The 12296-nt window shown below is 48.3% G+C and overlaps 1 protein-coding gene and 1 long non-coding RNA gene across 2 annotated transcripts; both read right to left on the bottom strand.

Moving 5' to 3' along the window:
* Positions 1 to 9319: 9319 nt before the first annotated feature.
* Positions 9320 to 10967, bottom strand: LOC132593157 (uncharacterized). Its single transcript, XM_088657181.1, has 7 exons — positions 10896 to 10967; positions 10691 to 10790; positions 10512 to 10595; positions 10168 to 10272; positions 9832 to 9883; positions 9504 to 9576; positions 9320 to 9401 (listed from the first exon to the last, which is right to left on the bottom strand). Exons 2-6 carry the CDS (start codon positions 10784 to 10786, stop codon positions 9551 to 9553), a joined length of 363 nt encoding a protein of 120 aa, XP_088513307.1. The 5' UTR covers positions 10787 to 10790; positions 10896 to 10967; the 3' UTR covers positions 9320 to 9401; positions 9504 to 9550.
* A 199-nt stretch (positions 10968 to 11166) lies between these two features.
* Positions 11167 to 12091, bottom strand: LOC148683665 (uncharacterized). The gene is made up of 3 exons (XR_015946784.1): positions 11787 to 12091; positions 11408 to 11436; positions 11167 to 11284 (listed from the first exon to the last, which is right to left on the bottom strand). It is a non-coding gene; the product is annotated as an uncharacterized LOC148683665 (long non-coding RNA).
* Positions 12092 to 12296: the final 205 nt, after the last annotated feature.

Consider the following 12296-nt stretch of genomic DNA (forward strand, 5'->3'; position numbering starts at 1 on the left):
ACAATGAACAGACCACACCGTTAGTAAGTTTAAATGCTTTACTTACAAACTCCAAAGGTCAGATTCATGCATTATTCCACGCAGCAGCAAGAAAAACACAGGTAGAAATCTTGGGTTTACAAAATACAGAAAAATATTTCTGAGCACGTGGTCTGGGCTTGAAGCAGTCAAGCCCAGACGTGTTGCCTGGTCAGCCTCACATGGTGGAAGGGAATGAAGTAAGAAGCTTCACTTCCTTCTTCCCTGGAGGTGAAGGGGCATGACCTGCCTGAGTCCAGGAATACAGATCTGTGGTCCTAACCCCTTCATGCATTAACTAGCCCTAAACTAGTGGGTGGGGGGAATTTGACTGCAATTTCTCCACCCCCACCCTTCCTCTCCAGGCAGATAAAGGCCCACAGTGAGAATTTCGGGGATTCCTTTGGAATGATATGCTAAACTTTTCTGATCATTTCGATTGCTGATATTCCAGTTGTTCTGTTATGATGAGCCCAGCTGTGCACTGACGGTCAGATCTGCTGGCAAGGGGCCTTTCTGTAGGGTATCTCCATGGCTACCTATGAAAGGATTACAAGAAACATTAGCATTATTTTAGGTCACCCTTCCCCCAACTTAGTGCCCTCCAGCTGTGCTGGCTAGAGTTCATTGGCATAGCCAGGGGAGGTAGGGAGGGGCAGCTGCCCCCTAAATCAGTAAAAATCAATAAAAATACATACCAAACTGAGGTTCTGCCACACACCCCCAACATAAGGCCTGCCCCTCCCAACAAAAATCCTGGCTACGCCTATGCTGGGGTTAATGGGGTTAATGGGAGGCCACCAGGCTGAGGAAGGGCATTCCTTGATAGGTAAGATAATAAAGGACCCCTTATTACCAAATTTAAAACCATGGAGAGACCTGGTCTGAATAGAGACATTGGATTCTTATCTCATTATACATAATAAAGCTATTTTTAGCCATCTCACCCCTTGCTTTTTCCTGTAAGACCAATTGCAGTCATTAACAGTCGTCCACAGGTTTACCACACCTATCAGCCAATCACCCATTCCCACCACCCTTCTGAGTAATACCCCTCCCCACCCTCTCACTATATATAAGGGTCTGGTGACTTCTGTTTCAGTGTATCTGAAGAAGTGTGCAGACACACGAAAGCTCATACCAATGACAAACTTAGTTGGTCTCTAAGGTGCAACTGGAAGGATTTTATTTATTTTGTTTTGACCATGTCAGACCAACACGGCTCCCTACCTATAACTAGACCCCTGGATGGTTAAGTTCAGTTGAAGGTGACTATGGGATGCAGCATTAATCTTGCTTCAGGCCGAGGGAGCCAGTGTTTGTCCGCAGAGTACATTCTAAAGCACAGCTGAGTACAACTGGTTTGGCACAGACATTCTGTGCTTGAGCCAGACCCCCCAAATTATTATGCAATGTACAATACTGAACATGATTTCTGAAAAGGGTGAAGGTTGGCTTAGGTTCCATATTGGAGCACCCCTGCAACTGCTAGTACGGTGGGCCGGCTCCTGTGGATTGACCTCAGAAGGATGCCATCAAAGTGTTTTTACCCTTGGGAAGCATAACTTTGGGAGTCACCTCAAAGATGAGGTTGCTGCCATCATAGACCTTGTTTATGGTCCCCCAGCTTGGGTGAATATGTTGCTTGGCGGAAGGAAAGTTTCTCGGCACGAGAACTGCACTGCCAAATCTACAGGTGAAACTTGTCGAAAAGTGCATTTATTTCAGTAATGCAACTTATTTTTATTTTTATTTTTACAAATGCTTTCTTTTGGAAATTCCACAGTAATAAAACATATAGTTACAATAATACAAAAAAACCACAAAAATAAACATCGCTATTACATTTCATTAATTACATTCCATTTATAATTGACCCACCTAATGACAAATAATTACAATTACAACAAATAAAGGCTTGACATATCTTGTTTTGCATGTCATGCATCTATCTCATATATTGGTTTCACCTTTTAAGCTGCGTTACTGAAATAAATGCACTTTTCAACGATATTCTAATTTTCCGAGTTTCACCTATACGTGGGTTTTGGCAGTGTTTCGGTTTGTGGATTCCTTCAACAGTTATGAATGAGGTAGGTCTGCCTATAAATGCTAAACAAATCAGGTTTCTCTCTCAACCCTACAACATGCCAAGCATCTACAGTAGACGTAGCAAGATAGAGATGGCTTGCTAGAGGACGGGAAGTCATAATAATAATAATAATAATAATAATAATAATAATAATAATAATTTATTTATACCCCGCCCATCTGGCTGGGTTTCCCCAGCCACTCTGGGCGGCTTCCAACAGAAAAATAAAACACGGTAATCTATTAAACATTAAAAGCCTCCCTGAACAGGGCTGCCTTCAGATGTCTTCTAAAAGTCTGGTAGTTGTTTTCTTCTTTGACATCTGTTGGGAGGGCGCCACCACCGAGAAGGCCCTCTGCCTAGTTCCCTGCAACTTGGCTTCTTGCAGTGAGGGAACTGCCAGAAAGCCCTCGGTGCTGGACCTCAGTGTCCGGGCAGAATGATGGAGGTGGAGACGCTCCTTCAGGTATACTGGACCGAGGCCATTTAGGGCTTTAAAGGTCAGCACCAACACTTTGAATTGTGCTCGGAAACGTACCGGGAGCCAATGTAGATCTTTCAGGACCGGTGTTATGTGGTCTCGGCGGCCGCTCCCAGTCACCAGTCTAGCTGCCGCATTCTGGGTTAGTTGTAGTTTCCGGGTCACCTTCAAAGGTAGCCCCACGTAGAGCGCATTGCAGTAGCCCAAGCGGGAGATAACTAGAGCATGCACCACTCTGGCAAGACAGTCTGCAGGCAGGTAGGGTCTCAGCCTGCGTACCAAGTCAGCCTGGACTCCAGCAGAGTCAAGCAGGGCTGCTTTCCTTTCCCTGATTTATTCATTTAGTTATTAATAGGCTGAAACAAGCATTTGTTTTGCTCATTGAGGGATAGCGTGAGATGGCACAGACAGTGGCAGGAGCAGCAGCAACAACAACAACAGGGAGCTGGATGACCTCAGCATGGAAGCATTTTTATTTTCGCCTTCCCCTAGATTTAGGACAGCGTTCTGTTTTGCGATTAGCACCTCTGAGCAGGAAGGAGGCTGGGCCAGCTGAGGGTGGCTGAGTGGAACAAAAAGAGATCCGGGGAAGCAAACTTACTGAGGCCACGCAGTCTTCTGAACAGCCCTATTTGGGCGCCCAGGAATCGGCAGCCCAAATACCTGCGACTGGAGGCCTGGAATAGCTTGAAGGATGAAGTGGAAGCAGACACCCTCAGCACATTGCAGGCTGGAGAAGCAGAGTAGGGCAGGCTCTGGCGTTCTTGTCCATTTCTAGAGCACCGAGCAAATTTGGATGGTGAGGGATCACCATGATCCCTGCAAGAGCAGCATAAGACGGCTGTTTTGCACGTTACACAGAGGATGGGGGGGGTGACCGCAAGAGTGCATATGCCACAAGTGCCTGAAGCCCAGCCTGGCTGTGTGATGATGATGGAGTTTGAGTGAGAGAGCATCTGCTTTGTGTGCAGAAGGTCCCAGGTTCAATCTCCAGGGTAAGGTGCAGAATGTTCCTTTCCTGACATCCCAGGGAGTCATTACATAAACTCATCTCCCGTGCCCCGTGCCCTACGAAAGGCATTATTCAGAATGAAGGTTTGTACGAGCCACTAAGGAAAGTAATAGCGCAATGAAATTCAAAACAGCAACAATGAATTGCACATTTATTCAAAATCCAGTTTAATTCAACAAAATGGACAAACTTGACCCGGCGATAGCAGCTTTTCAAAGTCCGATACACCTCCAGCAAGCTTCCTTAACTCGCAAAATGCTGCAAGGTTGGCACAGGTTCGGAGGGGATTCCAGATTTCGGGGCTTGCAGTTAATGAAGCTCCTCCAGCACCTGCTGCTGCCTCTTAGCACCCCCCAGGTGATCCCACTGCCCCCATGGGGTTCCCCCATGCATTTTGGGGATTCACTAGCATAGACAATTCTGGGCTAGATGTTCTTTGTACAAGGCAAGCTACCTTTGTTCCCTACTGAACAGCCTTCTCCAGCCTAGTGCTTTCCAGATGTTTTGGACCACAAAGCCCACCCGGCAACATCTGGAAAGCACCAGGTTGGAGAAGGCTGTTGAGGAAGACATTGGCTTGCAAGCTCCGGTTTGATCAGTTTGTGTGGTTGCATTTGTAGGTGAGCACTAGGGTGATGACTTTTTCATTTTTCCCCCTCAAAAATTATTCCCTGTAGCACAAATGGATGAACTTTTGCCTATTAATGACTAAAATGAGATATATTCCATTGAAATATTTAAAAAGGGTACGCACAAACCGTTTTTAATTTTTTTTGTATTCCATTTTACCATTTCATAAAATTGTATTAAAAATTCTATATATATTTCGTATCAAATTTGGACAAAACACCACATTCCACAATGGGGAGTGTTCTTAGCAACATAGGGTATACAAATGTCACACCTGTGCAAGGTAAAAGCCCCTTTTTGGGACCTCAAAACTCAGCCAGCAGACCCTGCCGGGCATGCTGGGAAAAGAACCTACAGGAGAGGTAGCAAAACATCGTCCTCTAGCGGCGTCTATACTGTTACTGCAGCTAAAAAAAGCTTCCTTGTGTGTTTGATGACCCTATATAATGTTGTATATATGTGACCCTAAAGCTTGGGTTCAATTTTATATCTGCTTACAGTGACTTCAAAAATGGTCAAAAAACTGATAAATAAAATTGTTAAAATCATTTTGTGCGTGAGGTTGTTTTTTTTTATCAAATCTCTTTGAAGGTAAGATTTTTATCTAATCTTTAATGAAAGCTCATCAAATTATGATACAGGGAAATGAGGTTGTAAAAAAGGCATCACCCTAGTGACCACTGAAAACAGGCCTGCCTAATGGAACTCAGACAGCTGCCTTACCCAGTGTCAGATCACGGGTCCATTTAGCTCAGCATTGCCTGCACTGGTTGGCAACAGCTCTCCGGGGTTTGGAGGCAAGAGTCTCTTCCCAGCCCTGCCTGGAATGCTGTTGGGGATGGATCCTGGTATCTTCTGCATGAGAGCCAAGGGCTGTACCACTCAGTGACAGCCAGAACCTAATGGTGGGGTCAGCTCTGCAAGCCATAGGGGGGAGCATTTCTGCACGTATAAGCCGCCATCCCCCTTTATTTTGGGAGGGAGGTGTACAGATTTTAATCTCTGTGTGCTTTATTTCCCTTAAAAACATCCCAAGCCTTGATGCTCCTTCCTTGGCTCCTCAGTGGCCCGATTCCCTCCCCAGGTCATAAGGCAATTTGACAGATTTGTCAGGGTGGGGTCAGCAGCTAAATAAAGCTGCCATTCTAGCTGCATTGGATAAACGCACCCTTTGCTCTCCCCAGAAAGCTATTTGCAAGTCAAAATGTGGCACAGGGTGATCTTGAGCTGTCAGCAGCAGGGGTTTTTTTTTGTTTGGTTTTTTTTGATACTGCGGCTCATGGCCAGCTCAGCAACATGCTCAAGAGCCCTGCACCTAAAAATAAGGAGGCAGCAGGGCCAGGCTGTGGTTTGTGGCAACGGGGGCGGGGCAAAGAGCAAGCTGCGATTGACAGGTGCCTGAGCAATGCTGCCTTCAGGTCCTTCTTCAGAAGCACAACAACTTAGGGACTTCCTTCTGGGCTGCAATGATTGCTTCCATTACCTTCGTTTTAAAGCAAAATAAAAGAATTCCTTCAGTAGCACCTTAAAGACCAACTAAGTTTTTATTTTGGTATGAGCTTTCGTGTGTATGCACACTTAACTTCGTTTTAAAAATATCCTTGATGTTTGCAGTTGTTCACACACTAAAATAATACGCCTGTGGTGTGGGGGAGTAACAGATGGGCACACAGAAAAGTGGGTCTGGCAAACCCTTTTGGTTGCAAATAGATTTGTACAGTGGTACCTCCACTTACAAATAACTCTACTTACGAATTTTTCTACTTACAAATGGAGCTCCGTCCGCCATCTTGGATGCGGTTTAGATAGGATTTTTTCTACTCACGAATTTTTAGATAGGGTTGCTTCAACTTACGAATTTTTTCTCCCAATGCATTCCTATGGGATTCGACTTACAATTTTTTTCGACTTACAAATGTGTGTTCGGAACGCATTAAATTCGTAAGTAGAGGTACCACTTTACATCACTGCTGCTTGCCCTCTGAGTAGAACCTGTTGCTCAGGGGACACCTTCAGAAATATGAATAGGCACCTCCTTGAGTTCAGGTGGGCTGTGCCAGTGTAGGATTTACGCATAAGCTAAACAAGCTATAGCTTAGGGCCCCACTCTCTTGGGGCCCCCCAAAAAAGTTAAAGGAAAAAAACACACACCTGGATGTACATTTCCAAAATATAAGATAAAAAACAAATAAAATAAAACCTACATACAGCAACAGTGTTTTGTGTTGTGTAGGCTCCTATGATGTAAGTAAGGGGCCCTGGCTGCTAGCCTGCTCCCTAAAATATCACTGGTTTGCTCATTAATTGTATTTCGGTTCAACAATTACTTAGATAAAATACATATTCTGTTATGTGCAAATGGCTTTAGATACCTATTAGGTCCATAAATTACCATATGGCATATATTCAACACAAAAAACAATTTGTTGTTGACAAAGGACAGCTGCACCTATAAAGGGCCCCATTACCTTCAGTGGCTTAGGGCTTCGTCAAACCTAAATCCGGCCCTGTGCATTTGCTTGTGGCAGGGCTTTGGGTTGGGCATGAATTTGCATGCTCTTACCACGTGCAGGGAAGTGGTGAGTTGGTTTTCTTCTCTTCTCTTTTGTCTTTTAAACTACCAGCCTGTGACATCGTCCCTCCTTGGCACCTAATCATGCAAGCCCACTTTTCCACTCGGGGGGTGCATTATAGACATCCACGTCTCCTCTCTAACCATGCAAGAAAAACCAGCTAAAAATATGCCCAGGGAGGCAAGCTGTGTATGAAACCACCTTTGCTCCTCCATTAGGGGCCTGTTGTCTGTGTCATTATTACCTGCTTCAAAGACTTGCACGCTGTGGTGTCTTTCTCATTCCAGAGAAAGCTTTCCCATCCCTTGTCTTCTCCCTCTTTCTGCACAGGCTACCGAGGCCTCGATGCTCTGCAGTGATTTACAGGGGAGCAATTCCATAAATGGTTTCAAACTCCCACCGCCCCCAAGATTTATTTGCTTTCCAGCTAAAAGCCATCCGAGCTGGTCCACCACGTATGCTGCTTAGGTTAATGATGCTACTTATACATAAGATAAATTGTTTAATGGGCAGGATGCCAGGGTTGCTGTTTAGTTTGACGCTAATGCCTCCAAGCAGATTTTGCTATATATGTTATAGATATATAATCCTGCTGAAAGTTTGCTCTCCCTGCACAGAATATCAAGAGCGGGGAAGGTTTCCCCGAGCTAGACAATGCCCTACTTCAGAGTACTTTGCACTACCAGGAGATGCCTCTAATTCCTTATTAATAATTCCCTTTGCTTCTTCTCCAGCCCGGTTCTCAAAGGGAGGAAGAGGCGAGCAAGGCACAAAACAGAACGTTCACCTCCGTTTTCCAAAGTGTGTTTCCTCACAAACACTTCCTTTTCACCCGGCTTCCTTCTAGGATTTCAGCCCATTTTCTCACTCCTTCAATTCTCTTGGTGCCTTTTTTGATATCCCCATCACCAACGAACCCCTTTCCACGGAGAATTTCACACCAGTTTTTGTTTTCGTTGCATTGGCATTTTGCCAATGGGGTATTCCCTGCCTCTGCCCCTGCCCCAACTCCTTCTTTAGAATATAAGATCCTGGCTGCTGGAACAGGCCAAAGGGGGGGACACAACCAGTCCTGTAATGCTAACAGTAATGCTAACAAAAGTGTCAAGATGAATGGAATAAAATAACACAAGGAAATTCAAACCAGTAACAATTTATTGTGCATTTATTCAAAATCCATTTTAAAATATTTGTTTTTATTCCATGCTCTTCCAGTTCTCTTTCTTCTTTTCACCAATCGGTGAAATCCCGTCTCTGCCTTCAATCAGCTCGAGACCGAGACACATGGAGTTACGCAGGAGTAGATCATATATCCTAAGGAATGGGAAAACCCAAAATTCTGTGAGATCTTTTGAGGCAGAATAATGTTAACAATTTTCGGATCTTTCTCTGTCCCCTGCCGTGCCTTGTCTTTTGCCAAAACAAAGGTGGCCACCCTGTGCTCAGACAGCAAGACCCCCCTCTCTCTCGGCCTCCCTGAGGTGGTCCAAAGGAAACAAGAGCCCCAGCTTGGCTGCAGGAGTTGCCAGAAGGAGGTCTACAAAATGCCACCCAACCATCTTAGGGACTCCACTCTGCATCTGTGGAGGGTTTACTCTGGAGCCTTTTCTTCTCCTGAAGCCATCCCATGAGGCAGCAGAGGTTTAGAATCAGAGTTCTCCTCCATGGGCTCCCTTCCAGGGGGGATGAGCCCCATTACGCCCTCACTTCCCTCTACAGCAGTGTTTCTCAACCTTTTTTGGGCCAAGGCACACTTGTTCCATGAAAAAGTCACGAGGCACACCACCATTAAAAAAATTAAAAATTTTAACTCTGTGCCGCCCTATACTGACTATATAATTATGACTGTAAGAAACACTTGCCAATTGCTGTGTTGGTTGCAATCTCCTGTAATAAGGCTTCACAAGCCGCTGATTTCTCTGCCAGCACAATCCTTTGCTCAGCAAGTTTCAGGTTGAGCTCATCCAGCCAGCTTCTTTAAGTTTGTCTAAAACCACCCTCCCGTGGTGGTGGCTGTTGAGAGCTGCGCTCGCTCCGCGTCGTGACCCGGCCGGCTTCCTTTCCGGCGGGTCAGTGTTGGTTATTGGCGGCCGCCAGGCACGTGACAATGCAAATCGCCCTTCTCATCGCCGCACGTCGCGGCACACTAGCCAGCGTCTCGCGGCACACTAGTGTGCCGCGGAACAGTGGTTGAGAAACGCTGCTCTACAGCACACGCACAAACAGCTTCCTCTGGATCTCATCCGCTCAATCTGCCGGAGCCTGTCTTCTGACACAGGGGAAAGTTCCTCACTCACTGAGGGTTTGAGACCCATTGGCTACCCTCCCCTGGTTACCTGGCCTCTTCTCCCTCTGACTGCTCATCCTTGTGCCCCCACCGTTTCCTGGGCTCTGAGATGTCTTCCCTTCCTGGTTCTCCAACTGCTTCCTCCCACCATTCCTCTGTACCCAACCAGTCCATGACATTGTTCCACCCTTTGACCTCTGTCCCCAGAAGGCAGCTTCCCCCTACCTGATCTGGTCCCACAGCCACTGCTTCCCTTCTGCCCCCATGAAAATATGGGAAAGGAGGTCCTGCCGCCATCATTCTGTCACCTGCAAGAGAAAAAAGGTAAGCAGGATGCCAGGAGTGCCTGCTTCTCACACAGATGAAACAGGGCATCTCCAACTACAGGTGGGCTTTTGAGAAAGTCTTACCTGCCGAGTGCATTTGGATGTTGGCCTCTTTCTGGTGTCCGCACTACCTATAAATCTTCAATTATAATATCATCTGGATGGAAGAGAATGAGAATGAGAATGAAAATGAGATTTTCCCACAGGCCTTTCCCCCCCCATCCTTCAGTCAAAGGTCCCAGGTTGGAAATGTAGCTGGAGTCAGTTCGGACACTGTCCTCCCAGGTCAGGTGGGAAAGGCCTGCCAGGCAGGGAGCAGGTCCTGCCAGACTCCCAGCAAGAAGACCTCAGAGGAGGGTCTTGGGCAAATAAGAGACAAGGTAGTTTACTGTCTCCATAGTGTGGGGCTCACCTTCTTCCGGCTTCAGGCGGAAGCAGGCCAGGTCCGGCCGAACTACCGTCATCTGCAGAGGAAAGAAAAATTGGGGTCAGATGGCAGCAAGAGAGCACATAAGCAGTGCCAAGCCAGGAAGGACGGGTCTCCCTCTGTCTTGGGCCCAATCCCTTGTTCCAGAGGACCTCCCTGGGCCCTGCAGCCTCCTGGGCAGAGGTGGAAGGGCAGTCTCTGGCCTCACCCTGGCCCCCAGGGACACACATTGCATCATCTGTGTTAAAGGTCACTCAGGGATGTGCTCTTGGAGGGATGGAAGCAAACACAGGAAGGAATAGAAGAAGGCGAGCTACTTACTCGGAGGCGGGGAAATTTCCGGGCAACGGCCAGCAGCAACGAAATGCTGCTGGCCGCTAGTTTTTGAGCCTCCCCACTTTCCCCCAGGGCATATCCTCGCAGGTCCTGCAGGAGGAAAGAGCGTCTCAGAGTCAGGGGCCAGTCTGGGCCAAAGCGGCCCTCACTGTCCCCACCACAGAGTCCCTGGCACTTCTGGAGCATGAGGGTTTGCCAACATTGGTCTTGGACCAAATTGAGGGCCAAACAGGCTCTGTGCCCGAGAAATGGGGCAGTCCATTAGGTAAGGGATGGGGGGAGGGGGCGGGCAACCCTAAAACCACCCCTGATGCCATCGGGACACTTACACTTAAAAGTTGCAGGAGGGTGCCCGGATTGGGGGCTTCCATAAGGAGACTTCCAAGGAGGAGACGGAAGTGGCGCTTCAGCTCCTGCGGGAAAAGAGAGAAGAGAGTTTGAATGTTGGTGAAATATGATGATGAAGAAGAAAGAGCCACGCAAAGGGAATTCAGAAAAAAGGCCATACCTCTCTTTCCTCCTCCTTTTCTGGGCCCTGAAGAACTGCCTCCATGGTCCTATGGAGGATCGCACTGATCATATCGCAGCTGAATTTGGGCCTCATGGTACTGCAGAGATGAAAGCAAGAGGGTTAGATGCTTCCTCCTCCGAGTCTCCCCTGGAGTTCTGCCCCCCCACCCCCCACAACCCCGTCCATCACAGACCCCACTCACCTTAGCTGGAGGAGGGCCTCCAAGGCAAGGGCCAGGGTCAGGGGGCGATCCCTGAAGTGCTCCAAGGGCCCCAAGATGGAAGAGAACAGAGGAGGAAAACCAGCTCTTTCCGGGGCCTCCAAAGGACAGCTCCGACCCCCAACACCAGGCTTGGCTTTCCAGGGGACCGTATGCCGGCAGGGTCCTCCTCTCCGCAGATTCACAACCCCTTCCTAAAGCCCCTCCTTTCCCCCACCTCCTCGCGGGGGTCCCTCACACCACCCCTCACTCACCAGAATGGCTTTGGCCGTCTCCTGCTTGGAGCACTTCAGGGTTCGCAGCCCCCTGAGCTCAGCTGCCTGCCAACTCTGGATGACCCCGAGGATGTATAATTGCTCATCCTCGAGCAGCTGAAATGCAAAAGTCAGGCTGTCAGTTCCTTGTGAGGGGAGGGCTTCTCTGCATCTGAGAGTGCAGAGTGGGGGGCAGGTCTGAGGGTTCCAGTCCCTGTTCTTGTTTTCTGCAATACTCACCCCTGGGGAAGGGATGTGGAACCGCAGAGCTGCAAAAAGAAGGACATGTGAACAGGTGAGTTCTCCTGGATTCCAAGTCCTACTGCAGAGGTGGGACGCGCCAGGGCTCTGTGGCAAATTCTGGCCTCCTTTCCCCAGGGAAGGTACCGCTCCCGCTGACAATTGTCCCCCAGCCCAGCCCTCCAGCCCAGCCCCCTGCTTCATTCATTAGACTCCACAAAATGGGTTGGCCTCTGGGGGGAGGGGGTTCCAGCCACTGGCCCAATGGACCTTGGGTCGGATTCAGCCATCTGGCTCTTTCCATCTTTTGACTAGCTCCCCCCCCCCAATGCCGATTCCTGCCCTCCTCTGTCCAAAAAAAGGAGGGCCACTTGCTCACCTGGTGCCACGGGCTGCTCTGGGCTTTGCTGGGGGGCCACCCTGTGGCAGCGCCTGAACAGGCGCCTTAAGCACCTGATCCTAGAAGAGATGAGCGGAGAGAGAGACTCAGACGCCGGCAGCTCCAATTCTTGGGGGGAGTGTTTGTGTGTGAAGAGGGGTGTCTGGAGAAGACAGGGAACCACCACCAAATGGGCAGAACAGAAATACGTATGTGGAGAGGGGAGAGCTTTGGGTCATTCATTAACATTGTTACCGGAATTCATGGAAGGGGGGGTTCCCCCTCCAGCAGGCACCATATACCCCTCCAACTGTAGCTCAAATCAACACCTTCACTTCTGCAAATGTCCCCACAAAAAACATCATCCTGACACAGTCCTTTCCTTTTTCCATTCCAAAGGCTCCCGTAAATAAGGCGCTCAACCAATCTGCTCAGACTATCCAAGTAACTGTCCAATAGCAACCAAGGAGCGCCGCTAAACAGTGCCCCCCAGCACAAAGCACACAGGCA

The sequence above is a fragment of the Zootoca vivipara genome, chromosome 13 (genome assembly GCF_965207765.1).
Source record: "Zootoca vivipara chromosome 13, rZooViv2.hap1.1, whole genome shotgun sequence".
In the NCBI taxonomy this organism is placed as follows: Eukaryota; Metazoa; Chordata; class Lepidosauria; order Squamata; family Lacertidae; genus Zootoca; species Zootoca vivipara.